This window comes from Dendrobates tinctorius, unplaced genomic scaffold, assembly GCF_039654945.1.
Source record: "Dendrobates tinctorius isolate UK_male_01 unplaced genomic scaffold, ASM3965494v1 ptg000070l, whole genome shotgun sequence".
Taxonomy (NCBI): domain Eukaryota; kingdom Metazoa; phylum Chordata; class Amphibia; order Anura; family Dendrobatidae; genus Dendrobates; species Dendrobates tinctorius.
Window position 1 is genome coordinate 16,475,113 of NW_027361738.1, and position 27,196 is coordinate 16,502,308.

Below are 27,196 nucleotides of genomic sequence, written 5' to 3' on the forward strand. Positions count from 1 at the left end.
AATTAAGCAGGGGTTGTCCAATAGTGGTCAACCCCTTTAAAGATCATCCACTAACTCTCTAATAATTCAATGAGATTATGTCAGCAGGAAAAGAAAAGATGTTGCTGTACCTTCTTTAACAGTGTTTATTAAAGTAAAAGAAAAATAAAAAGACAGGCATGACTTATGTCTGGTCGATTGAAGTCTGGATACAATCCGCATATTCTTTGTAAACATTCCATACATAGTGTGAACATATTGAAATTACAGACCACGCGACTAGGCAACACTGGCAATGACTTGACCATTAGCAAAAATCCATTATACAAGATAAAACACGATGTACAAGTAAAATCAAATAAATAAAACACAGCGTCATAATAATTAATATTACAAAAAATATAAATATTTAAATAAAAATAATTCTAAAATGGACCATAAATAAAATAATTAACATTTAACATCATAAATCCTAGTGAATGTTCTGAAAATAGAACAGCAGATTATCACTACATAGCAGTAATGTGGAGGGAGTCCCGTCATTTAGAGACCTTTTCACTGTTGCGTAGAGCACGAGCTGCCTTCTCCATGTACTCCATGAAGGATTGGAGAATGATATAGGTTGTTAGATTTTGGTTCCATGCATCTTTAGATGTTAAGTCAACGACTGTAATGCCAGTAGTGGTGTCTTCCTTGTCTTCTGAAGGAATTTCTACTTTCTAGAATAGAGTAAGAGTAATGGGCTTTAATCATATGGAAACAATCAATAGGGTTTAGATGCTATACTAGACATAGCCCAAGGTGGCGCTGTTTCTGGATAAAGATCTTGTACAAAGCTTTTATAGTTTATATATCATGAAGAAACTTTAAGCTGATATTACAAATGTCCATTTTATTGAAAGACAAGGAAGAGAAAAATTAGAGGTGCAATCTACAGCAACCAGTACGATGATGCCCTAATCTTCTAACCCGCTCTACAAAAATTAGTACCTCTGTGGACCCATATTATGTTATGGAGTATCGCAAATACCGACTACTTCCTAGTTGTAACATTATTATTGAAAACCTTCCCATAAGCTGTTTGAACGTTCTAAAATTACATGTAGGGGGTTTCAGGGGTTTGCAAGAGATGCAGGATATGCGGTGGTATCTAGAGTAGGTGACCACTAATGGAGGTAATGCAGAAGAGGCCCCCCATTTACTGAATTATTGTGAAATGATGAGGAGGATATGGGCAAAAAAAAATCGGGACTTTCTGCAGGGTCTAGGTCTCTAGCATAATCTTACCAACAAACGAAGCAAATACAGCATGAAGATATTATTACTAATCGAAAGTTAACAGTCTCCGATTACACGCGCTGCTGCTTACAACAGAGAAATAGAGTATTTTTAGTCCTTCAAATAGTCTTATGAGGGTTTATGATGAGTGAAATTGCTACTTACATTGGGGATTGCACATTTTACAGTAACTACAAGGAAGGAAACTACAGCGCTAACAAGATAAATGGAGGGGTAATTCTACGGAATGGAGCTGGCAAGATCAGAAGACATGAGCCCTGCATAATGATGTGGTTTTTATTGTAGCTTCAGTCGTAGCTAGGCTTAGCTTTAACTGGACTGAAGTTTTATTTCACTGCCCTAACCTTAATAAGTGGCCATCGCACAATTCTGTGTCCCGCCAGCCCTCCTAGATATACCTCTACCTCCACTTCAGCTTGTTGAAAATCTAAGAACAATTTAATTTTTTGAGAAATAAAAGAAACTTACATGTTTGATTCGGTTTGCCAAACTAATGGACTTGACCTGTATAAACTCAATGGTGTTTTTACTGCTTGGCATAGATTCCTTTAGAAAATCCAAGTATGTTTGGAACTTCAGAAGATCACTGTAGATTTTGGGCAGACATTTTTCCTAATGAGAAATAAATGTGTTACAGATTATGTTTGTACAGAGCATTTACTATTTTTTTTTCTAATAGACATTAGATGTACTGAGACCCCCCACCCAATGATATTCTTAATGAAAGCATACATTACAGACAATTTTCATACGGTAAAAAAAAAATGAAACTGACAATGACATCATAGCAAAATAAAATAAATGTGCATTTGCATGTTGCTGGGACTGCATTGCACTAGAATACATAAAAACAAATTAAATGTGTAGACCTAGGCCCAGGAGAGTTATAGCTGTTAGTCTTGCTGGTGGCAGATGGGCTCGCACAAACTGATCACATTGTGTATTAAGTACCTTAAATATATAAGTATAGTCTAAGTAACAGTGGTGCAGGACAAAATCCATACATTCAAAGTTTACATATATCTTAGTGAGCTCTGTGTGCGGTTGTATTTCTTTGTATGCTAGTGCAATGCAGTCACAGCCACCTTCACCTGTGCATTTATTTGTAGGTGATTTTCAGTTTTGTTTTTTTACAATATACATTTAGGGATAAATAACTACCTCTATATTGGTTGAGCAGACATCCCATCGTTTATGGCTATTTTTTTAGTGTATTAGTGCATGCCCTTTAAATTTGTAAGCTTAGGCCCTAGAGAAGTAAGTAGTACAAGTTCCCACCTAAAAAGGTTGCCAGATGTCCTCACACAATTTTACCATATTGAGCAGTAAAGGTCCCATACACATTAGACTAATGTTGGCCAGGCCTGCTGATATTGACAGGTTCAGCCTACTGATGGTCGGGAGAGATGTTGATCGCACGTTTGATTTCACACTGCCGATCGCATTACTCTTCAGGAGATAATTCGACATGTCAGCAGGCGGCATTCTCATAGAGAACGCAGGAGAGCTCGGATAAATGAGCGCTCCTGCGTAGGGGAGAGTCGACTGAGATGACTGCCGGCTAAACTATAGGCAAAAACATCGTTCAGCTGACAGCCATCTAATGTGTGTGGCCAGCTTTAGCAACTCAAGATCATTTTTTCTGTTTAAAGGTGTTGTCCAGCCTTTGGAAACAAGTCTGGAGTCACTCTATATGCTGTGCGCTGTGAGTTGACCGCACATATGTGATTTGTATACTTACGGTAATATTGCGACTAGACTGGGTCTGGCCTAGCATACACTTGCATTGAGAGAGGCTGGATAAAGTCTAGTAGACATGTGACTGCATGTATGCAATCACATACTTGCGGTCACGCATCTTCCACTGCCAGAGCCAGCATCGGAGAATCCTTACAGAGCACAGTGTGCATGATGAGAGGATTCACAAGTCTGCAGTCACATAGAGAGACTGCAGACTTGTAGCCTAAGGCCAGACAATCCCTTTAAGCATAAGAGATGGCAGCACTGTCCCCTGCTCAGTCCTTTAAAATGAAAAATTATTTTAAAAATAACCACTTAAGTTTTTATTTTGGGTAACAATGAGATTATTTCCAGGCCTGTTTTTCAAAAACACTTTAGAAAGCCTTTATTATATTACATTAGACATAATAATATGAATGTTTTTCTACCTTATTGAATTTTATGCTTAGACATCCAGACTCGATGTCTTTAATTTCTGGGAGTTTCAGGTCTATTCTTAATAAATGTTCAACACTGCTACGGCATAGGTTGGGAGTCAGGCAGATCTACAAGAAAACGCAAAAAAAAATTAAACTTTGATAAAGAGCAAGTGATCGCTTTATAAATAATACTGAATAGTGTTCTGCTGTGCTGTATGAAGAATACATCCACTCATACTGATGAGCAAAACTGGTCAATTCATTCAATCAGGCAAATCATTTAGAATTGTCTTTTATGGAAACTTATTGACTTCTAACGACCATGGGCCAGATTTATCAAAAATATGACCTTGTTGTCCATAGCAACCAATCACAGAGCAGCTTTTATTTTACAAAAGCAATTTAAGGATTAAAAGCTGATCACTGATTGGTTGCTCGGGGCAACAAGGCCTGTTTTCTGTTTGCTTTGATAAATGAGGCCTATTTTGTGCATCTGGTTTCACATTACATTTTATTTTTACATTAACTTCTTTTTTTTTTTTTTATAAATGCACAACTTGGACAACTAAAGAACATCGAAGTCCGAGACATGAAAATCTGCCCGAACGTGTATTTCGGGGAAAAAGACTGAATGCATCATAATGAGCAGAAATGACACAATTGTGGAGTATTCGGTACACAGCGACACAGGAGATGTGCTTAGCTGCCTGAACACCCCAGGGAGCGTTAATGTGTATCTCACCCCAAAGCTGAGACACATGTGAATACTCATTTTACTGGCAAAGACGTACAGGAAAAGCTAGTACAATTGTATTAGTTCAAGTATTAGTCAAAAGAGTCAGATGAAAAGTTTCTGTGGGAACTCTGTGTCTTAGGCTGGTTTCACACTAGCGTTTTTTAACGCAGCGCATCGTGCGCGTACATGTGCATGCGTCCTGATCCCCTATCTTTAACATGGGGGCGCATGCTCTAGCGTTTGCACGCGTTTGTATACGTTTTCGTGCGCATGCGTTCTTTGTGGTGTGCGCCCAGGCGCGCCGGACGCAACCTGTTGCATTTTTGGTCCGTCCGACCTGTCTCAAAAAACCGCATGCGCACGTAATGCGACAAAATAACACATTACAGCATATGGGAACGCAGACGTGCGCATGAACATGCGCACATCAGCGTTTAAAATCGCATGCGTTTTAAGAGTCAATATGGCTACAAACTGGTTAAAATGCATGCGCATAAAATAAGCAAACGCATGCAAAACGCTTGATGCGTTTTTTGTATGCGTTTGGACTGCGCACGCAGCGTAGCGCAAAAAAACGCTAGTGTGAAAGTAGCCTTACACTATAGTTTGGTGTGCAGGCTGAGCCGCCACTGTTCCCTGTTATCAGCTGGGGTGAAATGGACCATAGCAGGTCTTAGATCCTCCAGAAACTTTTACATACATATTTTTATTTCTTATATTTTTATATCTTTTTACATATTTTTTATGGCTGATATTAGAAGCTCTGCATGCAAGATACAGTACCTGTTCATTTTAGGTCTAGAGCTCTTTAAAGTCCTATGTATATGGTGGTTTCATGGCCCTAGTTTGCATAGTTCTGTAACAGGGCTTCTATAGAGGTACATAGTCTCATACTATATCTGAGGAGTCGCACTGATGCTATATGGATGGCAGCTTTCTCCTTTAGAGGCATTTTTTTCTATACGTATAGCAGCCAATGGTTCATTGTACAGAAATGCACAGGAGGAGACATACTGCCTCATAAAGGGATCTGTCTATGTCCCAACAGTTGATGTAGAAGTGTTTATAGGGTAAAATATAAATCAAGATGTGACCTGACGACGCTGAACTGACATAAATGTTTATACTAATGGAAATCCTAAAGTATCCCTATAAAGAAAATATGATAGCTGTGATAAATTATACAAGCTATGATAACAATAGAAAATATATGTCATTTTCTATCCTCAGGGATATATAATATAAGCACACTCACCTCAGAATATAGCTTGCCCGTCTCAGTTATTAAGATATTTGCCTCATTTTCAAATCCTCCTTTAGTTTGCCTGGTAGAACGAAAGTTGTGGGATGTAGGTGCTGATGATACAATTGGTAATATTGCTGCTATTACCAAATAAGCCAGGAGCCACACCGATGATGTAGAGCCTGTAAAAGGAAATAATGTCTTTCGTTAAGAAATTCACAACTGCAAAGAAGGATTTTCTATGACTCAAGAACATTTCCATTTACGCATTCGATTAACACTTTCAATTTACACAATTGTTCCTGATTTGTGTTGACATGACCAAATACTATATGAAAGGTAGAAGATGCATAATCCATTGCTTTTTTTTTGACCCTCTGAAGTCACATACAACTTAACTTGCAGAACCGAATATAACCATTAGTTTCCGGTTTCATAGAAGCCACCAAAAAATTCTGGGGTTCCAATACATAGCACGTAATGCATAGAATCACTTTGGCAACATACCATAACTAAATTATTGAAATACATAATAAATTGAGAATAAATGAATTATTGGAAATTATTAGCAATTTAAACATAAAGTGACAGATATTCGGAGAATATTACATGGTCATGCTCGATAGCCTTAAGTCTACAGGGTTAACTGAGCATTTCCTATTATGTAATGCACTGTGTAGAAGCAGAAGAGCGCCTCGTGTGCAATAGTTCTCAAATACTTTCAGCATGTCCAGTAAGTTTCACTTACTTGTACAATCCATTCCTTGTGCTAATTTCCTCTCTTTCTAATCCACACCTCGGTGAATAAGCCCTAAAGAGAGTAACTTCTGAATGAATGATCTCCATGTCCTCCACCAGTTGTATTTATTGAGAATTCTCGGGAAAATCCATTTGAGGGGGCGTAGCTGGGCTATTGTGTAATATAGCAAATAGTTAATAAAGACCTGTTACTTATGTGTTTCTGTAATAATTCCAATTACATGTAATATATCTATCTATAGCATATCTGCCCATTTGTCTATCTCTCTGGATCAATCATAAATAGGCAGGGTTATATCATGCACTCATTTCTCAAAAATGTCTTCAACATGAACTATTTCTGTAACTACTCACCTAGATAAGATAACAAAATATTAGATACAATCAAGGTGTTAAAATTGTACTCATGTAAAAATGTAATGAAGCCAACATTAAACAAATGGTATATATACTCTCCAAGCCTCATGGCCATATTTAATACCATTTTGTTTATGATTAAAGGTATTTTCCTTGTTTAATTTTTAATGCATACATAAATGCATAATTCATGTAACTATAACAAAATAATTTAATTTTGTAATAATTTTATCCCTTGTACTCCAGCATTGTGTCACGTGCCCCGTCCTGTGTGACACGACCCGCAGGTCGGTAACTGAAACAACAGGATGTGGCACGTGTAACTGTCCTGTGTTACACGGTCCGCAGGCCGGTAACTAATACAACAAGACACAGGGGAAAGGGAAACAGTTACAACAGTGGGCCCTGCGATAGGGAACAGGGACTTGGAGACCTCCTGCTCTCCCCTGAGTCAGTGTCCCTCACACTCCTAACGTTCCCTATGCCGGTTTCGCACCGAGCGCCACTCAGGAACCTAAGAACCCTAGCTCACCCTGCACCTATCCCTTACTAGTGTAATGGACGGTGCAGAAACTAATCCCACCACTGCACTAACACAAACATAAGGAAAAGTGACAAACAGGGAAACACTTAGCTTTGCTCTTTTGCTAATGCTCCCAGCAACAGAGTCCAACACCTGAGTGCATCTTCCTCTGACCGTGTCCAACACCTGGGTGCAGCTTTACAGCAACAGCGTCCAGCACCCGAGTGCCGCCTTGGAGCAACTGAGTCCAACACCTGAGTGCAGCTGTCCAGCTACAGAGTTCAGCACCTGAGTGCAACTGTCCAGCAACAGAGTCCAGCACCTGAGTGCAGCTTTCCTGCAACAGAGTCCAGCAACTGAGTGCAGCTCTACACCATAGCTGCCACTCTGCCAAGCTTTGCAAGAATTCTTCACTGACACCATAGCTGCCACTCCACCATGCTTTACAAGAACTCCTTGCTGACACCATAGCTGCCACTCCAGGACTCTGACTGAGCTTCCCTGGACTCTCCTCCAGCTCCTTCTTTCACCCAGGATAGTTGGAAAAGACCAATAATATCACCCACATGAGTGAGCACAACTGACACACCTTTATTGAGCAAACACACCTGTTAGTGATTCCCGTGCAATTTCACTAACCACCACCGGGGGCAAACTAGAACTAAAAACACCAGTGCAATGACCATACAGGCCACCGGGGGCAAAACTATCTCTAAGCACAAAGCTTAGAGAAAAAAAAGGTTACCAGTGCTTTTTTCTGACATGATCCAGCATGGATCATGACAGTACCCTCCCCTTAATGAGGGGCCTCTGGACCCTCAAAACCGCTCCTCATCAGGAACTACCAACAAAGGGGTCGCCCAGATCCAGAGTTCACCCCACAACCACCTGCACTTCAGGTTTATGACAAACGCACCACTGGTATTGGCAATATATGTTGTGGAGGCACAACACATCTCCAAAGCGCCGACCTGGGGAACGAGCTATATATGTGTATGTTTGGTATGAGCTGGTAAGACTCCACAACACACTTCCACTGGATGTTTTTTGGTGGTACCCATACACACTCGTTCACACACAGGTCCGGACCTGAACGTTTATTGCCATACATTCGTTTGTCAATATTCGGTGAACTCTTTCTGGGATTGACAACAGAGGCGTCCCCCTGTGTCACCACACTCACACCCCCGCACTCCACCAAGGGATACACCACCCCCCAACCCTTTCCACCATGAGGTCTGCGCCTCCCAGGGTTGGCTAATGGCAAGGGTAGAGACTTGCCCCTACTCCCCCGCAGCGCACCTGCTGCTCACACCGGAGAGGGAGGGGCCTGGGATATGGAGGAAAAATACACTCCCTGGTCGCCTTCCTCCACACGACCAGGAGGGGCGGCTTCTTCGGTGGTATGGAAGATTTGGCGTGAGCCCCGCGGACCATATCACCAGTCTGCTCACTACAGGGATGCACCCCTTCACCTCGGGGAACCCCAGACAGCACCATGGGGACACCAACTCCACCCACCTGCCAGGGTACGTCCGCCTGTATGAGCAAGTCCCGCTCCCCAGCAGGGACTCTAGGGGGCTTCTTTGCCAGAGCCACAATTTGATTTTCTGGTTGAGCCAGAGGGAAGGCCCCTGACCTTGATTACTGCTGCTGGAACTGCTTCAACACACCATGCAGCTCCTCACTCACGTAAGTGTGAAGCCCAGCAGCAATTGCTCACATGTCTGAACATGGCCAAAGGCTCACCAGAGAAAAAGTAAGGTTGGTGATAAATGTCACATGCCCCGTCCTGTGTAACACAACCCGCAGGCCAGTAACTAAAACAACAGGACATGGCACGTGTAACTGTCCTGTGTGATACGGACCGCAGGCCGGCAACTAATACAACAAGACACAGGGGAAAGGGAAACAGTTGCAACAGTGGGCCCTGCGATAGGGAACAGGGACTTGGAGACCTCCTGCACTTCCCTGAGTCAGTGTCCCTCACACTCCTAACGTTCCCTATTCCGGTTTTGCACCGGGCGCCGCTCAGGAATCTAAGAACCCTAGCTCGCCCTGCACCTATCCCTTACTAGTGTAATGGACGGTGCAGAAACTAATCCCACCACTGCACTAACACAAACATAAGGAAAAGTGACAAACAGGGAAACACTTAGCTTTGCTCTGTTGCTAATGCTCCCAGCAACAGAGTCCAACACCTGAGTGCATCTTCCTCCGATCGTGTCCAACACCTGGGTGCAGCTTTACAGCAACAGCGTCCACCACCCGAGTGCCGCCTTGGAGCAACAGAGTCCAGCATCTGAGTGCAGCTGTCTAGCTACAGAGTTCAGCACCTGAGTGCAACAGTCCAGCAACAGAGTCCAGCACCTGAGTGCAGCTGTCCAGCAACAGAGTCCAGCAACTGAGTGCAACTGTCCAGCAACAGAGTCCAGCAACTGAGTGCAACTGTCCAGCAACAGAGTCCAGCAACTGAGTGCAACTGTCCAGCAACAGAGTCCAGCACCTGAGTGCAGCTTTCCAGCAACAGAGTCCAGCAACTGAGTGCAGCTCTATACCATAGCTGCCATTCCACCAAGCTTTGCAAGAATTCTTCACTGACACCATAGCTGCCACTCCACCATGCTTTACAAGAACTCCTCGCTGACACCATAGCTGCCACTACAAGACTTTGACTGAGCTGCCCTGGACTCTCCTCCAGCTCCTTCCTTCACCCAGGATGGTTGGAAAAGACCAATAATATCACCCACGTGAGTGAGCACAACTGACACACCGTTAGTGAGCAAACACACCTGTTAGTGATTCCCATGCAATTACACTAACCACCACCGGGGGCAAACTAGAACTAAAAACACCAGTGCAATGACCATACTGGCCACTGGGGGCAAAACTATCTCTAAGCACAAAGTTTAGAGAAAAAAAAGGTTACCAGTGCTTTTATCTGACATGATCCAGCGTGGATCATGACACATTGCGTCTCTGCCCCTGCTCTTGATCTTTATTGGCAGCAATGGTGATGTCATGACTGCAGCATATGATGTTACCACTGCAGATGTTCACTGGGCTTAGGGCTCGTGTGCTGAATACTTGACACCAACAAATACCAGGGGCTGTGGCTGGCAAGTCAGGGGTTAAGCAACACTGATTTTGTTAACTTTACACAGTGGATGCCTATCAACCTATGAAAAGCTTTTTTAAATGTAAGTTGACAGCTGACCCATGCTGCTCGATCCATGTATCAGGCACTGGCTGCATAACTTCCACCAGACAGGTTTGATTCTGAAACACTGCATTGTTTCAGAGAAAAGCTTACTGTAAAAAACAGCCAGGGACCAAACCGCACAGGAGACCAGTGGTACAGGTAGATCCCTGGTGGATCCTCTCCACCCCCTGCTGGTGACTGACAGGTCTTCCTGTGTGCAAGTGTAAGGAGAGATCTGTGGCTCCAGGGGAGAGGGCAGGGAGAAGCCACAGGTACCCTTCTGTCTGACTAGACTCCTGTGCAGCTCAGTCCCCACTGGCCTTTAGAGTATATATTTCTCTGATATGTTGCAGCTTTTCAGAGTCAAACATACCTGGCTGAGATTATATAGCCAATGTCTGATACATGCTGCCTGTGGATCAGGCAGCATGTATTAGCTGTGAGGTACCCTTTAAATATTATGCGTGATACTTAACCTTTTCACTAACAAGGAAGTATACAGTATACAGTTGTGTGAAAAAGTGTTTGCCCCCTTCCTTTTGCTCAGAAACCCTACAATGTGGCTGAATTACAACAATTCTGCAAAGATGAGTAGGACAAAATTCCTTCAGAGTGTTGTAAAATGCTCATTGCCAGTTATCGCAAACGTTTCATTGCAGTTGTTGCTGCTCAGGATGCCCCAACCAGTTATTAGGTATAGAGAGCAATCACTTTTCACACAGTGCCTGGTAGGTTTGGATTTCTTTTTCTCTTAATAATAAAGAACTTCATTTATAAACTGCATTTTGTGTGTACTTGTGTTATCTTTGTCTAATATTTACATTTTATATCGGTAAGGAGACAAACACTTTTTCACACAACTGTACATCATGACCTTAAATATTAAAGGGATCCTGTCGCCAGGTTTGGCCTATATGAGATGCAGCCACCGCCTTTCAGGACATTCTATAATGCTGTATATCTGCCCCCAACCCGATCTTGAAGAACTGAAAAAGAACTTTTGTTATACTCACTTGTGGGGCAGTCTGGTCGGAGGGGTGTCATTCTTCTTGGTCCGGCACCTCTCATCTTCTTGCAATGCCGTCCTCCTTCTTGGTTCATGTGGATGACACATCCCTGCATCATCCACACAGTCTTCTCGGTATTGCGCTTCAGCACAGGCGTTCTTCTCTGCCCTGCTGAGGGCAGAGCAAAATACTGCAGTGCGCAGGCGCCGGGAAAGGTCAGAGAGGCCCAGCGCCTGCGCACTGCAGGACTTTGCTCTGCCCTCAACAGGGCAGAAAAGTACGCCAGCGCAGGAACGCGATGCCGGGGAGACTGTGTAGATGATGCAAGGACACATTATCCACATGAACCAAGAAGGATATCGGCAATCATAAGAAGATGGGAGGCAATGGACCAAGACCTGCAACATCCCTCGGACCGGACCATCCCACAGTTGAGAATAATAAAAGTTATTTTTCTTCTCTTACAGGTCTGGTTGGGGGCAGATTTACAGCATTATAGATGCTGTATATAAGCCCTGAAAAGTGGTGGCCGTAACTCGTATCAACCAAACCTGGTGACAGGTTCCTGTTAACTTTTTCTTGTATCATTGTATTAAAAACCTAGAATTTTAACTTTCAATAGATTTTGAGATCAATATTCTAGCAAAAATATTCCTGATACAGCATTAATTTTAATTTCTTTCAAGGTTATACTTTGTGAATGTCAAAAATGGGAAGGTATGGGGGGCATGAAGCTGCCAGTGACATCGTATAGAAAGATCACAACTTGATCCTGTCATCTCATCCTCCCTGAGGTCATTAGACAGGTGTACACAGGAGAGGGAACATGCAGAAGTTATTTTTTTCATGTAATCAATTACTTTACTATTGCATATATAACATTTAAGACTGTTTTTTAAATGTACACTGAACAGGTAAAAAGATGAGTAAATGCACCAGAAAGTAAATATGCATGGCAAAAACATGTGCAAAAACTACCTAGAACATGGTATGTCAGCCTACAACTCCCAGCTGTAGCTGTGTAAGATAGAATGTGCAAAATAGCCAAAAAAGAGTAAAAGAAGTAGGCAAAGTACTTATATCAGATGATGTTTGGGCAGTCAAATGACAGTCTAGTGTTCCCTACCTAGCCCCTACACGTGTTCCACTCAAGCTTCTTCAGGGGACATGCTGGTACTTTGTCTACTTCTTATACACTTTCTTGGCTATTTTATGCATTCTATCTTACACAGCTACACCTGTGAGTTGTAGGCTGACATACCATGGTCTAGGTACATTTTGCACATGTTTTTTGCCATGTATATTTACTTTGTGATCTAGTGTTATCCCCTATTTTTGATAATCTGCCTTACTTTATATGTTAAACTTTTATGTATGGTTTTAATAGTTTCAATAAACAGTATATTTTATGAGACCTATGTAGCACCTTAATTTTGTTTAATTTGATTTTAGTTATGTAGCGTCCTGTATATAATATCATTTCATCTCACTCCATTTTGTTGGTATTAGCCAGTATAAACATATCTGAGATGTAACAAGAGTTTACCTTACATTAACCCACTTGTGATAAAACAGAAGCTGACAGCTATTTGACCATTTTTTGACTGTAATAGTTCTGATGTCATAGTTACCTAACAAACATTCACTAGTGATGCCACAGCATCCTTCCTAAGTAGACTTTATTTATGATGTCACAATAGTTCATCTGACAGATAAATGTGTCAGTTTTATTCTGCTACTTGGTGTGATTTAAGTCTCTAACTTTGTAAACTACCGAGTTATATGTACTTCGTATTTGTGCAGTTACGGTAACTAGTGTTACTCAAAGTATTACTTTCCTCAACATTTCTATGGTGAAATTCTTTGTCATAAATAAAAAATTGGTACAAAAAATGTGAACAAAGTTCAGTAAGTATCATCAGTCAGCATCATTTATGTTATTTTAGTAACTGTAGAGAATGAATCACATTTTATTGTTGCAAAACTGTTCTCTCTGAAGTGTACGTCTTCTTTTTCCTTCTATTGCAAGCCACAATCTTGGTATTCTCTCATCTCATCTGCTAAGTGATTCATTTATGGGCTTTTGGAAAACCATTAATTCACATGTAGTTATAGAAGGATAGGGGAAATGAAGGGAAGTCAGCTCACCAGTCTCAGTTGCGATCCATAATCCTCCTGCGCATGGAGTCACCTTGATCAGGGGCGTTGACTGAAGCAAAATAAAGGATGGAATCTCATGGAACCATGAGTAAGACCCTCTAGGTCGAAACGCGTTGGTTGGAGACCACCAGAGACCCCATCTGCCTGTATGTCCTTATTCATACTTTTTTCTGTCCGATTTTAAGAATTTATAATAAATGATGAATTTTTAACTGAAGTCCAGTGCTGGAGATTCCATCCATTAATTCACATGTGGAATCAAATTTTGGAGGTTTCTGGATCGACTAAGTAAAAAAACACATTGCGTTCAATGTGCCAAAGCTGAACTTATCCCCTCTGACACAGCAGATTCCAGTGACTACAGTTGTAGATAATGTGCTGGTGCTCCAGGAGTAATTTAGTCAGCATAACGGGGCTCAAAGTAAAGAGAAACTAAATTCATCAAATAAATAAATAGTATCTGATTCAATTAATTCAATGAATACTGCTGCTAATATTCTGGGCATGGTTGTGTTATTGCCAGCGACTCTTAGGCCGGGATCACACATGCAAAAAACATGGCCGAGTCTCGCATGTTAATACCCAGCACTGCCGCCGGCAGTCAGGTGCGAAGCGTGCGGCTGCCGGCGGCAGTGCTGGGTATTAACATGCGAGACTCGGCTGTGTTTCACGCATGTGTGATCCCGGCTTTATAGTCAGATCAGCCCTGCAATGATCCTGTTTAGGCTTTGGGTCAGCTATCAGATACAAACTTAGATTCTGTTTAATCACCAATGACAAATTCTTGTTTATAACTCCACCAAACTTTTGAAGAATCATCTGGTCCTCATCTGTTCCCATTTCAGCTTGTGAGGACCATCACTGTAAGAAAAGCACAACATTATAGGACTTACATTGAAATCAAAGGACATCCAATAGTCAATAGTATTCATTGTTTTCAGTGAACATCAATTGTCATCTACTGGGAACTTCTAACTATATGTGTAATGATCCATGCTGGATCATGTCAGATAAAAGCACTGGTAACCTTTTTTTTTTCTCTCTCTAAGCTTTGTGCTTAGAAATAGTTTTGCCCCCAGTGGCCAGTATGGTCATTGCACTGGTGTTTTTAGTTCCAGCTTGCCCCCCGGTGGTGGTTAGTGTAATTGCACGGGAATCACTATCAGGTGGGTTTGCTCAATAAAGGTATGTCAGTTGTGCTCACTCACGTGCATGATATTATTGGTCTTTTCCAACCATCCTGGGTGAAGGAAGGAGCTGGAGGAGAGTCCAGGGCAGCTCAGTCAGAGTCCTGGAGTGGCAGCTATGGTGTCAGCGAGGAGTTCTTGTAAAGCATGGTGGAGTGGCAGCTATGGTGTCAGTGAAGAATTCTTGCAAAGCTTGGTGGAGTGGCAGCTCTGGTGTAGAGCTGCACTCAGTTGCTGGACTCTGTTGCTGGAAAGCTGCACTCAGGTGCTGGACTCTGTTGCTGGACAGTTGCACTCAGTTGCTGGACTCTGTTGCTGGACGGCTGCACTCAGGTGCTGAACTCAGTTGCTCCAAGGCGGCACTCGGGTGCTGGACGCTGTTGCTGTAAAGCTGCACCCAGGTGTTGGACACGGTCGGAGGAAGATGCGCTCAGATGTTGAACTCTGTTGCTGGGAGCGTTAGCAACAGAGCAAAGCTAAGTGTTTCCCTGTTTGTCACTTTTCCTTATGTTGGTGCTAGTGCAGTGGTGGGATTAGTGTCTGCACCATCCATTACACTAGTAAGGGAAAGGTGCAGGGCGAGCTAGGGTCACAGGTTCCTGAACAGCGCCCGGTGCGAAACCGGCATAGGAAACGTTAGGAGTGTGAGGGACACTGACTCAGGGGAGTGCAGGAGGTCTCCAAGTCCCCATTCCCTATCGCAGGGCCCACCGTTGTAACTGTTTCCCTTTTCCCTGTGTCTTGTTGTATTAGTTGCCGGCCTGCGGTCTGTATCACACAGGACAGTTACACGTGCCGTGTCCTGTTTTAGTTACTGGCCTGCGGGTCGTGTCACACAGGACGGGGCACGTGACAATATGACTTGCCTAAATTAGTTTATAATAGTAGACTTGCAACAACTTTATAAGAACACTCTGGGCTAAGGGTGGACTAAGAGGTTCCTTGGTCCATAAGCAATAAACATGATAAATTCCTTACCACTACAACAGACATCTTCTGTGACCTGGTGTGATGTCTGGCAATGCATACTACCGCATACCATCTATTTGCTGCGTTAGCCATAAGACTTTGCATAAATGGTGGTTACCTGTCTTATTCACGTTCATTGGTCAGGGCATTGCCCTGACTTGAAGTTATCCCACATTTTTTCCATGGCCTTAGAGAATCATTGTATGAAGCCATGATATTTGACGTTTGTGGAAGCTGGATTACATTTTTTGTCAAGATGCATTTACTTGCTGATAGTTTGACGTATAACGAAATGAGCCTTCCTTTTTGTTAGAGGCTCAGTCTGCTGTTCTGCTTTTCACAACTGCTACATGTATACTATAGCAAGTAGAAGATGAGTATACCTTGACAAAGTGGAATAGAGCAAAGGCAAAGGTCCGGTTGCACTAAGGCCGGGTTCACATTTCGTTAGGCAGTCCGTTAGATGGACTGCGTTACACCGTGGCATAACGTTGTTTAACGCAGTCCGTTAATGCTGCCATTGCCTTCCATTGTCGGACGCATTGCGACGCATGCCATAAAGTGGCACGCGTTCACGACGTGCCATCATTCAGTGACAGAGCCTCGGACGCCGGCTGCAGCATCTGAGGCTCTGTCACCGCTAGCGCCGATGAATCATCAGCGCTAGCAGGTATAGCATAACGCGATCGCGTTATGCCATACCGTTTAACCAGCCCATCAGCGCTATGCGTTGAACGGGCTGGTTAAACGCAGTGTGAACCTGGCCAAATCGACCTGATTGCACAAACCTACAGCCGATTGGTAAACTTTTACTGACCAGTGGTCATTTGAATGCCTTTTTACACTGGCAGTCCAAACTAAATGATGCGCTCTGAGCAATCTGTACCATATTCCTCAGTGTGCATAGGCTGCCATATTTCTCGGGATGATCCATCATCAAGAACAAGGATCTTTTCACCCAATGAACGAGCGTTTTCCTCATTCATCGGGTGATCAACAGCTTGTTTATACTGAAAAATAATTGTAATATGAGCGTTTTTAATCATGTTTGTTAACAATTGTGTTGCAGTATAAATGCCACTTAAAACACCCTGCAAAATCATGTAAGTATAGTATTTTGAACGTAATCTGAAACTTGTAAGAAATTATAGAAATCAAACAGAAAGCCCACAAAAATGGCATATACAGTAGAGACATTTGTTTTATTGGAAAGGCATCAAATAAATAACAGAGAAATGATTCACTGCAACAGTAAAACAAAACTATAGCAGTAATCATAAGGAAAATGTGGGAAGCTACACATTACTCACAAACGGCACCACTGGGATTCTCAAACAAAGCGTCATCAAAAAGGAAGTAGGGAAATAAAATTAGAAAAGCAGTTAGATGGTTTAGTTAGGGAAGGATAGGGAATTTCTAATTCGAGCATATGAATTAAAGCTGAGGTCAGTGATTAGCTGCAAAACTTGTGAAGTTATATGTGACATCTTCAATGCAGAGAATTAAATGGAGCCTGACAGTGACCACCAAAGCGGTGACACTGGATCGGCAGGGGACTTATAAGGCGAATATTGGTTTCTTTTTTTTATCAACTTTCTTGCTGTAATACTTATTTTTTTTAATTCCAGAAGAGTAATTTAAAGCAGACCCATCAGTTAATGGTCCCCGTCCTTTAAAAAAGACCTTTCACTTTTATTTTTTTTATTTATACTGAGTACCTCCTCCAATTTCTGCTATATTTTTGAACAGTTTTTCCTTTTCTTCTGTGCCCCATAAAGTTATGATTCCCTGGTAATAAAAATTAAATTTTTCCTTTCAATCAACTGGACATATAGCACAGAACTTCTGGGTATTTGTTTTTTCTCCTCTGATGCTGGCCAGTCAAAACATACCCTCAGACAAGTTCTTTGGTATATACCCAGTTGGTTGATTGGAAATTTTGCACCTATATTACCGTAGAGCATAACTTCGGAACAATAGTACCTAGAACAAAAATGCAAACTTTTCTACAGTCAGAACAGTGCCAATTGAAGGAGGTACTCAGTTAACTTTAAAACATCCAATGAAAGGTCCTATTTAAGGATGGCATAATAGTATGGGAGCACGGGTTGGGTGGATTGCCCAACACTGCGCCAATTATGGGTTAGCATTTTATCATTACATTTGCTGCTTCAATCGTCTTTTGAAAATTTACTTGAAGTATGTAGGTAGCATACATTGGAGCAATTATGAATACTATAATTGAGTGCAATAACTGTTGTGGATATGAGATTGACACTCATGGTAGTGGTCACTAGAGAAGGGAGAATGGATTTGCAGGATTCCGGTTCATCAGCCTTGTCAGTAATCTGTGACTGCTGGACGGGAGGCCTGCAAATCTTCTTATGTCCCAACATTCTCAGCTCTTCTAATAGATTAGCCTTCCAGTCCAGCCGTTACAGATTACTGAGCTGGCCAATGAACCAGAGTTCTGCGAATCCATTCTTCCATCTCTAGTTGTCACCCATTAATTCATATTAGTAGCTTATTTACTAAAACTTGAATTGTCCCTTTTTAATTGTATTTATTGCAATCATGATATAAATTATTCTATTGTATGTTTTCTTATGGCTTTTTGTAATTAGCTATAGTATTGTTGATTGTGGTATTCCCCCCATTTATAATCTTCTATTAGAATGTTAACAAAGAACTATATTTACTATATGTTTTGTAGGTGATAGTTTGTGACCAGGTCTAATCTCCTATTAGGCAAAACATCTAAAAAAAGTTGCACCATTAGGCTAAAACTCCCAACATGCACAGACACCTGCTGACTTTCAGGACCTCCTTGCAATTTGTAGTTTCCCTTGGGACGCCTTCACACATTCTCATATGTGAATAGCCCTGGTTACTTTATAGCCTTGGGTTGTTTTCACATTTCTTTATTTGCAAAGAGTTTTGTCTGAATCATGGACCCAAACTCATGTATTTCAATGAGTGGATCTTTGACACGAATGGATAGCACACTGATACATGTTGTGTATGTGTGATGTCTCTTATTATATACATAGATGTGTGAATGAGGACTAAAGCTAAATTCAGACATTGGATATTTGCCTGTGGTAAATCCATTAAATTTTTTTAGAGGATCTAAACTGACACTCAAATTTCTGTTGTGGATGTACCTTTGGTTCACATTAGGATTAACCCTATTGACATCCAATGGGTCTATTCAGCATGCTCAAGATGCTTACTTTAACTCATGAGGACAAAAATCTATGTGGATTTTTCCAAAGTACGTGAGTGGGATATAATTCACCCTATACACTTGCTTTTCATGAATATTGTTAGCAAATTTTAAAGTGAATTTGAACTGTGAATTGATGGGCATCTAGAAATAATTCCACAGGTAAGAGCTAGGCACCCCAGTTTGACACCGGGGTCAGATGTACAGCATACAGGTGCTACAGGGAAGCAAAAGACCAGAAAAAGCCATACACCTGACAAATGCTATTGAGAACTCTGCTATTAGAAGTGGAAATGAAGAACAAAGACAAAAGAATCTAATTAATAAAAATATTGGAGAAAGAGAAACCTATCACAAACTAAAATGTTTCTATACTAATGCACAAAGCATGGGCAACAAACAAGGAGAATTGGAACTACTAACACAGGAAAAGAAATATGATGTCATTGGAATCACTGAAACTTGATGGGACAATACACATGATTGGAATATAAGACTAGAAGGATACAACTTATTTGCAAGAAACAGACTTGATAAACGAGGAGGAGGTGTCGCATTGTATGTTAGAAACACGTATATCTGCACAGAGATCCAAGCTTCAGAGACTGGGAGTTCTGTGGAAACTGTTTGAGTAAGAATACAAGGACAGAACAATGGAAAGGACACCATTGTAGGCATTTACTACAGGCCGCCTGTGCAAGCTGAAGACATGGATGAACTCTTTATGCATCAAATGGCCAAGTTCTCCAAAAAATACGACATAGTTGTCATGGGAGATTTCAACTATCCAGACATGTGTTGGGAATCTCTCTCAGGCAAAACTAACAGGTCAAGGAAATTCTTATCCTCTCTTGCTGACAACTTTATCTTCCAAAAGGTAGGGGAGAAAACAAGGGGAACTGCTACCTTGGATCTAATCCTTATAAACAGGGAGGAAATGGTTGAGGAGGTAAAAGTGGCTGGGACCCTAGGAGGTAGCGACCATGCTATTTTAGGATTTGGATAACTAGAGGCGGAAGACCTGTGAAGACTCAGACGTCAAGGTTAGATTTCAAAAAGGCAGATTTTAAGGGATTCAGAAAGAGAATTGGAGGGATCCAATGGCTGGATATCCTTAAAGACAAAAATGTCCAGGAAGGATGGGAAATATTGAAATATGAAATTCTCAAAGCACAGTTGTTAACAATTCCGAAAAGAGGGAAGAATAGGAAGCATTTAAGGAAACCAGGATGGATGAACACAGAACTTAAGCACATGCTAAAAAGGAAGAAAAAAATGTTTATAAAATGGAAAGAGGGAGGCATATCTAAAGAAGAAAATAATGCTGTCTGCAGAGCCTGCAGGGCACAAATCAGATTATCTAAAGCTGAAAATGAATTGAGGCTGCAAAAGATGTCAAAAGCAATAATAAAGGATTTTGGGGATATGTCAAAAGTAAAAGAAAAGTCAAAGATGCTATAGGATTTTTACAGGATGAAAATGATGAAGTGGTAAGACAGGATGTTGAGAAGGCTGAACTTTTAATTTCCTATTTTGCATCTGTTTTCTCTCAGAAAGGAAATGTAACATCAACTCTTCTTCACTCTCCTATTAAGGGAATAGAAGAATCCAGGATATCTATAAACAGAAATATAGTGAGGAAACACTTAGCTAACCTAAATGAATTCAAGTCTCCAGGTCCAGATAAATTACACCCCAGAGTACTGAAGGAGATAGCAGAAGAAATTTTTGAACCCCTCTCCATAATCTTTGAAAATTCTTGGAGAACAGGAGAAGTGCCAGAAGACTGGAGAAGAGCAAATGTTGTTCCTATCTTCAAAAAGGGGAAGAAGGTGGACCCAGGCAACTATAGGCCGGTGAGTCTGACTTCTATACCAGGAAAGATCTTTGAACAAATTATTAAACAACATGTATGTCAGTACCTCGATAAGAATGAAGTGATTAAACAGAGTCAGCATGGGTTGTAACTAATAAGTCATGTCAGACTAACTTAATTTCCTTCTATGACGGAATCACTGATTGGGTGGATCAAGGAAATGCTGTAGATATAGTATATCTTGACTTCAGCAAAGCATTTGACAAAGTATCTCATACAATCCTTATTGAAAAAATGACTAAGTATGGAATGGACAAGTCAACTGTTAGGTGGATTCATAACTGGCTTAGTGATCGGACCCAAAGAGTGGTCGTAAATGGCTGCACATCCAGTTGGAAGAATGTGTCAAGTGGAGTACTACATGGCTCTGTCCTGGGCCCTGTATTGTTCAGCATCTTTATCAATGATTTAGATGAAGGAATTGAGGGTAAACTGATTAAATTTGCTGATGACACAAAGCTAGGAGGGATAGCTAATACTAGAGAAGAGAGAGAGAGGATTCAAAAAGATATACACAAACTGGAGAAGTGGGCAGCAACTAACAGAATGGTTTTTAACAGGGAGAAATGCAAAGTACTACATCTGGGCAATAAAAATGAAAAAAGCATATACAGATTGGGAGGAATAGGGCTAAGTGACAGCATATGTGAAAAAGACTTGGGTATACTAATAGATCACAGACTGAATATGAGTCAACAGTGTGATGCAGCAGCAAAAAAGGCAAATGCAATTCTAGGATGTATTAACAGAAGCATACAGTCTAGATCACGTGAAGTCATTATTTCCCTCTACTGATCTTTGGTCAGACCTCATCTGGAATATTGTGTCCAGTTTTGGGCACCACATTTTAAAAAAGACATCAACAAACTGGAGCAAGTTCAGAAAAGAGCGACCAGAATGGTGACCGGTCTGCAAACCCTGTCTTATGAGGAAAGGTTACAGGATTTGGGAATGTTTAGTTTGCAAAAGAGAAGACTGAGAGGAGACTTAATAGCTGTCTACAAATATCTAAAGGGCTGTCATATTGTAGAAGGATCAACTTTATTCTCATTTGCACAAGGAAAGACTAGAAGCAATGGGATGAAACTGAATGGGAGGAGACACAGATTAGATATTAGAAAAACTTTTTGACAGTTAGAGTGATCAATGAGTGGAACAGGTTGCCACGAGAAGTGGTGAATTCTCCTTCAATGGAAGTCTTCAAACAGAGGCTGGACTGACATCTGACTGGGATGATTTAGCGGATCCTGCTTTGATCAGGGGGTTGGACCAGATGGCCCAGGAGGTCCTTTCCAACTCTACGATTCTATGATTCTGACAAAATTAGAATATTGTCAAAAAGTTGATTTATTTCAGTTCTTCAATACAAAAAGTGAAACTCATATTATATAGAGTCATTACAAACAGATTGATCTATTTCAAGTGTTTATTTCTGTTAATGTTGATGATTATGGCTTACAGCTAATGAAAACCCAAAAGTCATTATCTCAGTAAATTAGAATAATTAATAAAAAAACTTGCAAAGGCTTTCTAAGCATTTAAAAAGGTCCATTCGTCTGTTCCAGTAGGCTCCACAATCATGGGGAAGACTGTTGACTTGACAGATGTCTAGAAGGCAGTCATGGACACACTCCACAAGGAGCATAAAGCCAGGTTCAAACTGTCTACTAGGAAATTTTAGAGCACTTCATGCTTCACTCTGCCCACAAGCTTTTTGGAGATGGAAATTTCATTCTCCAGCAGGACGTGGCACCTGTCCACACTGCCAAAAGTACCAATAACTTGTTTAAAAATACAACAGTATCACTGTGCTTGATTGGCCAGCAAACTCACCTTACCGTAACCTTGTCAAGAGTAAGATGAGAGACCCCAGACCCAACAATGAGCTGAAGGCTGCTATCAAAGCAACCTGGGCCTCCATAACACCTCAGCAGTGCCACAGGCTGATGCTGTTCGTCTCCATGCCACACCGCATTGATGCAGTAAGTGATGCAAAAGGAGCCCCGACCAAGTATTGAGTGCATTTACTGAGCATACATTTAAGTAGGCCAACATTTTGGATTTTAAAATCATTTTTTCAAGCTGGTGTTATAAAGTATTCTAATTTACTGAGGTAATGACTTTTGTGTTTTCATTGGCTGTAAGCCATAATCATCAACATTAACAGAAATAAACACTTGAAATAGATCACTCTGTTTGTAATGACTCTATATAATATATTAATTTCACTTTTTGTATTGAATAACTGAAATAAATTAACTTTTTGATGATATTTTAATTCTGTGAGAATCACTTGTATGTTGTGTGATAAGGGTGATAATGCTATGAAATGATTACGAGCACTCTTCTAAAGTCAATAATGGACTCCAGAAGACCTTCAATACATAGATTCACTCATTTTTAGCAATTCTATAGGTCTTGAAATTTCAATTTGACAGCTTTAGTCATTCTGTTTTTGTCCTCCTCCAAGGAATGTAGGACCAGGGGAAGAGTCTTGAGGAGATCATTTGCATATTCCCAGTGCCTTCTGGGATAAGCGAAGAGTCTCCTCGAGCTCAACGAGCACTGGGTTTTGGCTGTTGCAGCTGAAAAGAGGAAATCGGAAAACCAGGGGAAGAGTCTTGAGGAGATCATTTGCATATTCCCAGTGCCTTCTGGGATAAGCGAAGAGTCTCCTCGAGCTCAACGATCACTGGGTTTTGGCTGTTGCAGCTGAAAAGAGGAAATCGGAAAACCAGGGGAAGAGTCTTGAGGAGATCATTTGCATATTCCCAGTGCCTTCTGGGATAAGCGAAGAGTCTCCTCGAGCTCAACGATCACTGGGTTTTGGCTGTTGCAGCTGAAAAGAGGAAATCGGAAAACCAGGGGAAGAGTCTTGAGGAGATCATTTGCATATTCCCAGTGCCTGTCGGCGTGCAAATTTTGGCTCATCTCTCATCGTTTTTAAGAAATCTCAATATGGAAGAGGCCAGGAGCCATTTAGTAAGCTGCATTTCTTGCTACATGTTCACAGACTTACCAGTGGAAAAGCCAAACTTCACATGCCACAAATGCAAGCTTGTGTCCCTGTTGGAGGAAAAGTTGCAAAATCTCGAAGAGAGGTTAGCTACGTTGAAGATCATTAAGGAAGGTGAAGAGTTCTTGGACAGAGCAGAATTATCTCTTCATGTTACAGAAAGAGAAGAAATTCGAAGTGCACTTGAAGAAAGAGAGGAATGGAAGCATGTGACCCAGAGAAGCAGGAGGATCAGGAGGCAGTCAGCACCCATACTGCTCAGGAACCAGTACCAGGCTCTCACGCAGGAAAATGATGAAGAAATACATCAGGATAAGACTTTGCCAACAAACAGCAACCTTGTACGCCTTCAGAGTCCTCCTGGATGGAGAAAGAAAAATGTTGTGAAGAAGAAACGGAGAGTGGTGGTCATTGGGGATTCCCTGTTGAGAGGAACAGAGGCCGCTATCTGCAGACCGGATATAACTTCAAGAGAAATGTGCTGTCTTCCGGGTGCAGGAAGATGGGAAATCTTGAAAAGTGAAATTCTCAAAGCACAATTGTTAACAATTCCGAAAAGAGGGAAGAATAGGAAGCATTTAAGGAAACCAGGATGGATGAACACAGAACTTAAGCACATGCTAAAAAGGAAGAAAAAAATGTTTATAAAATGGAAAGAGGGAGGCATATCTAAAGAAGAATATAATGCTGTCTGCAGAACCTGCAGGGCACAAATCAGATTAGCTAAAGCTGAAAATGAATTGACGCTTGCAAGAGATGTCAAAAGCAATAATAAAGGATTTTGGAGATATGTCAAAAGTAAAAGAAAAGTCAAAGATGCTATAGGATTTTTACAGGATGAAAATGATGAAATAGTAAGACAGGATGTTGAGAAGGCCGAACTTTTAAATTCCTATTTTGCATCTGTTTTCTCTCAGAAAGGAAATGTAACATCAACTCTTCTTCACTCTCCTATTAAGGGAATAGAAGAATCCAGGATATCTATAAACAGAAAGATAGTGAGGAAACACTTAGCTAACCTAAATGAATTCAAGTCTCCAGGTCCAGATGAATTACACCCCAGAGTACTGAAGGAGATAGCAGAAGAAATTTTTGAACCCCTCTCCATAATCTTTGAAAATTCTTGGAGAACAGGAGAAGTCCCAGAACACTGGAGAAGAGCAAATGTTGTTCCTATCTTCAAAAAGGGGAAGAAGGTGGACCCAGGCAACTATAGGCCGGTGAGTCTGACTTCTATACCAGGAAAGATCTTTGAACAGATTATTAAACAACATGTATGTCAGTACCTGGATAAGAATGAAGTGATTAAACAGAGTCAGCATGGGTTGTAACTAATAAGTCATGTCAAACTAACTTAATTTCCTTCTATGACGGAATCACTGATTGGGTGGATCAAGGAAATGCTGTAGATATAGTATATCTTGACTTCAGCAAAGCATTTGACAAAGTATCTCATACAATCCTTATTGAAAAAATGACTAAGTATGGAATGGACAAGGCAACTGTTAGGTGGATTCATAACTGGCTTAGTGATCGGACCCAAAGAGTGGTCGTAAATGGCTGCACATCCAGTTGGAAGAATGTGTCAAGTGGGGTACCACAGGGCTCTGTCCCGGGCCCTGTATTGTTCAACATCTTTATCAATGATTTAGATGAAGGAATTGAGGGTAAACTGATTAAATTTGCTGATGACACAAAGCTAGGAGGGATAGCTAATACTAGAGAAGAGAGAGAGAGGATTCAAAAAGATATAAATAAACTGGAGAAGTGGGCAGCAACTAACAGAATGGTTTTTAACAGGGAAAAATGTAAAGTACTACATCTGGGCAATAAAAATGAAAAAAGCATATACAGAATGGGAGGAATAGGGCTAAGCAACAGCACATGTGAAAAAGACTTGGGTATACTAATAGATCACAGACTGAATATGAGTCAACAGTGTGATGCAGCAGCAAAAAAGGCAAATGCAATTCTAGGATGTATTAACAGAAGCATACAGTCTAGATCACGTGAAGTCATTATTTCCCTCTACTGATCTTTGGTCAGACCTCATCTGGAATATTGTGTCCAGTTTTGGGCACCACATTTTAAAAAAGACATCAACAAACTGGAGCAAGTTCAGAAAAGAGCGACCAGAATGGTGACCAGTCTGCAAACCCTGTCTTATGAGGAAAGGTTACAGGATTTGGGAATGTTTAGTTTGCAAAAGAGAAGACTGAGAGGAGACTTAATAGCTGTCTACAAACATCTAAAGGGCTGTCACATTGTAGAAGGATCAACTTTATTCTCATTTGCACAAGGAAAGACTAGAAGCAATGGGATGAAACTGAATGGGAGGAGACACAGATTAGATATTAGAAAAAACTTTTTGACAGTTAGAGTGATCAATGAGTGGAACAAGCTGCCACGAGAAGTGGTGAGTTCTCCTTCAATGGAAGTCTTCAAACAGAGGCTGGACAGACATCTGACTGGGATGATTTAGCGAATCCTGCTTTGAGCAGGGGGTTGGACCAGATGGCCCAGGAGGTCCTTTCCAACTCTACGATTCTATGATTCTATGATTCTATGACCAGGAGTGTAATTACAATGGGTGAAAGGGTTGCAGTCACACCTGGGCCCTGGTGCCTAGGATTGCCTAAAAAGTCTCTTTTCCCCATATGAGCAGACTTGAATGTTAGATGTCCTGCTGGAGATTTTGTAGAATTTGTACTGGAGCCTATGAATTTGATGTTACATCTCTGTCTATGACTTGTGCAGAAAATAATTCAAGGTCATGAATTTTTTCAGAGAAGGTCTCCACAACAGCTGCCAACTCTACTTAAACTTAAAAGGAATGTTTATGGAGTAGAAGGACTAACGCTCACTTGTAGGGATAACAGGTGTTTCAATGTCTAACAAATAGTTGCTTATCAAGCTGTGTAGTTGTAAGATGCCAGGAGGAAGATGGTGTCAAGTTTGGTCTCATTGCAGTCTGCATCTGAGTGAAGATTTTATGTAAAATCAGATGGAAGAGTGTTTGCTGGCTTGTTCCAGGACGGAGTCATTCACGACACGCAGTAACCTACATATAAGTGTGTTGTGTCTCGTTTTGCAGTTCAGTTCCATAAACAGTTTCTAGTGCGAAACACACATGCCTTTATGGCTAAGTTGCTGTGCATGATTTCAGTTGTACAGAACACACATTGATGGTTTATTATTAGGATAAGTCAACACTATATAGGTTCTGGTAAACCCCTTTAAATACAACATGAGGTGCTAGTTGTTTTCAATATTTCGGAAATTTACGGTAGTTCTTGATAAAAATTATTTGGAAAATGTTTTACATTTCAATTTTAACTAAACATTTTTCCCATAAAATTCTGGAAAAAGTTCAAGATTGGTTCAGTCTTGATGCAACACATGTCTGTACTCTATGTGGTAACAAATGATTGATATTATGCAATGCTGATCTGTAGCATCAATGATTATTCAATGAGCTTGTAACTTCCCTTCTTGAGT

At 41.1% G+C, this 27,196-nt stretch overlaps 1 protein-coding gene across 1 annotated transcript in view; it reads right to left on the reverse strand.

Annotated features, from left to right (window-relative positions):
* Positions 1-369: 369 nt before the first annotated feature.
* The window catches only part of IL6 (interleukin 6), a 78,390-nt gene continuing 51,563 nt past the window's right edge, over positions 370-27,196 (reverse strand). Inside the window, exons 3-6 of the mRNA XM_073581520.1 lie at positions 5,429-5,598; positions 3,447-3,563; positions 1,747-1,890; positions 370-698 (exon numbers count right to left, since the gene is read on the reverse strand). Of these exons, the coding sequence (XP_073437621.1) occupies positions 519-698; positions 1,747-1,890; positions 3,447-3,563; positions 5,429-5,598 (611 nt within the window). The 3' untranslated portion in view covers positions 370-518. The remainder of the gene's footprint in view (positions 699-1,746; positions 1,891-3,446; positions 3,564-5,428; positions 5,599-27,196) is intronic.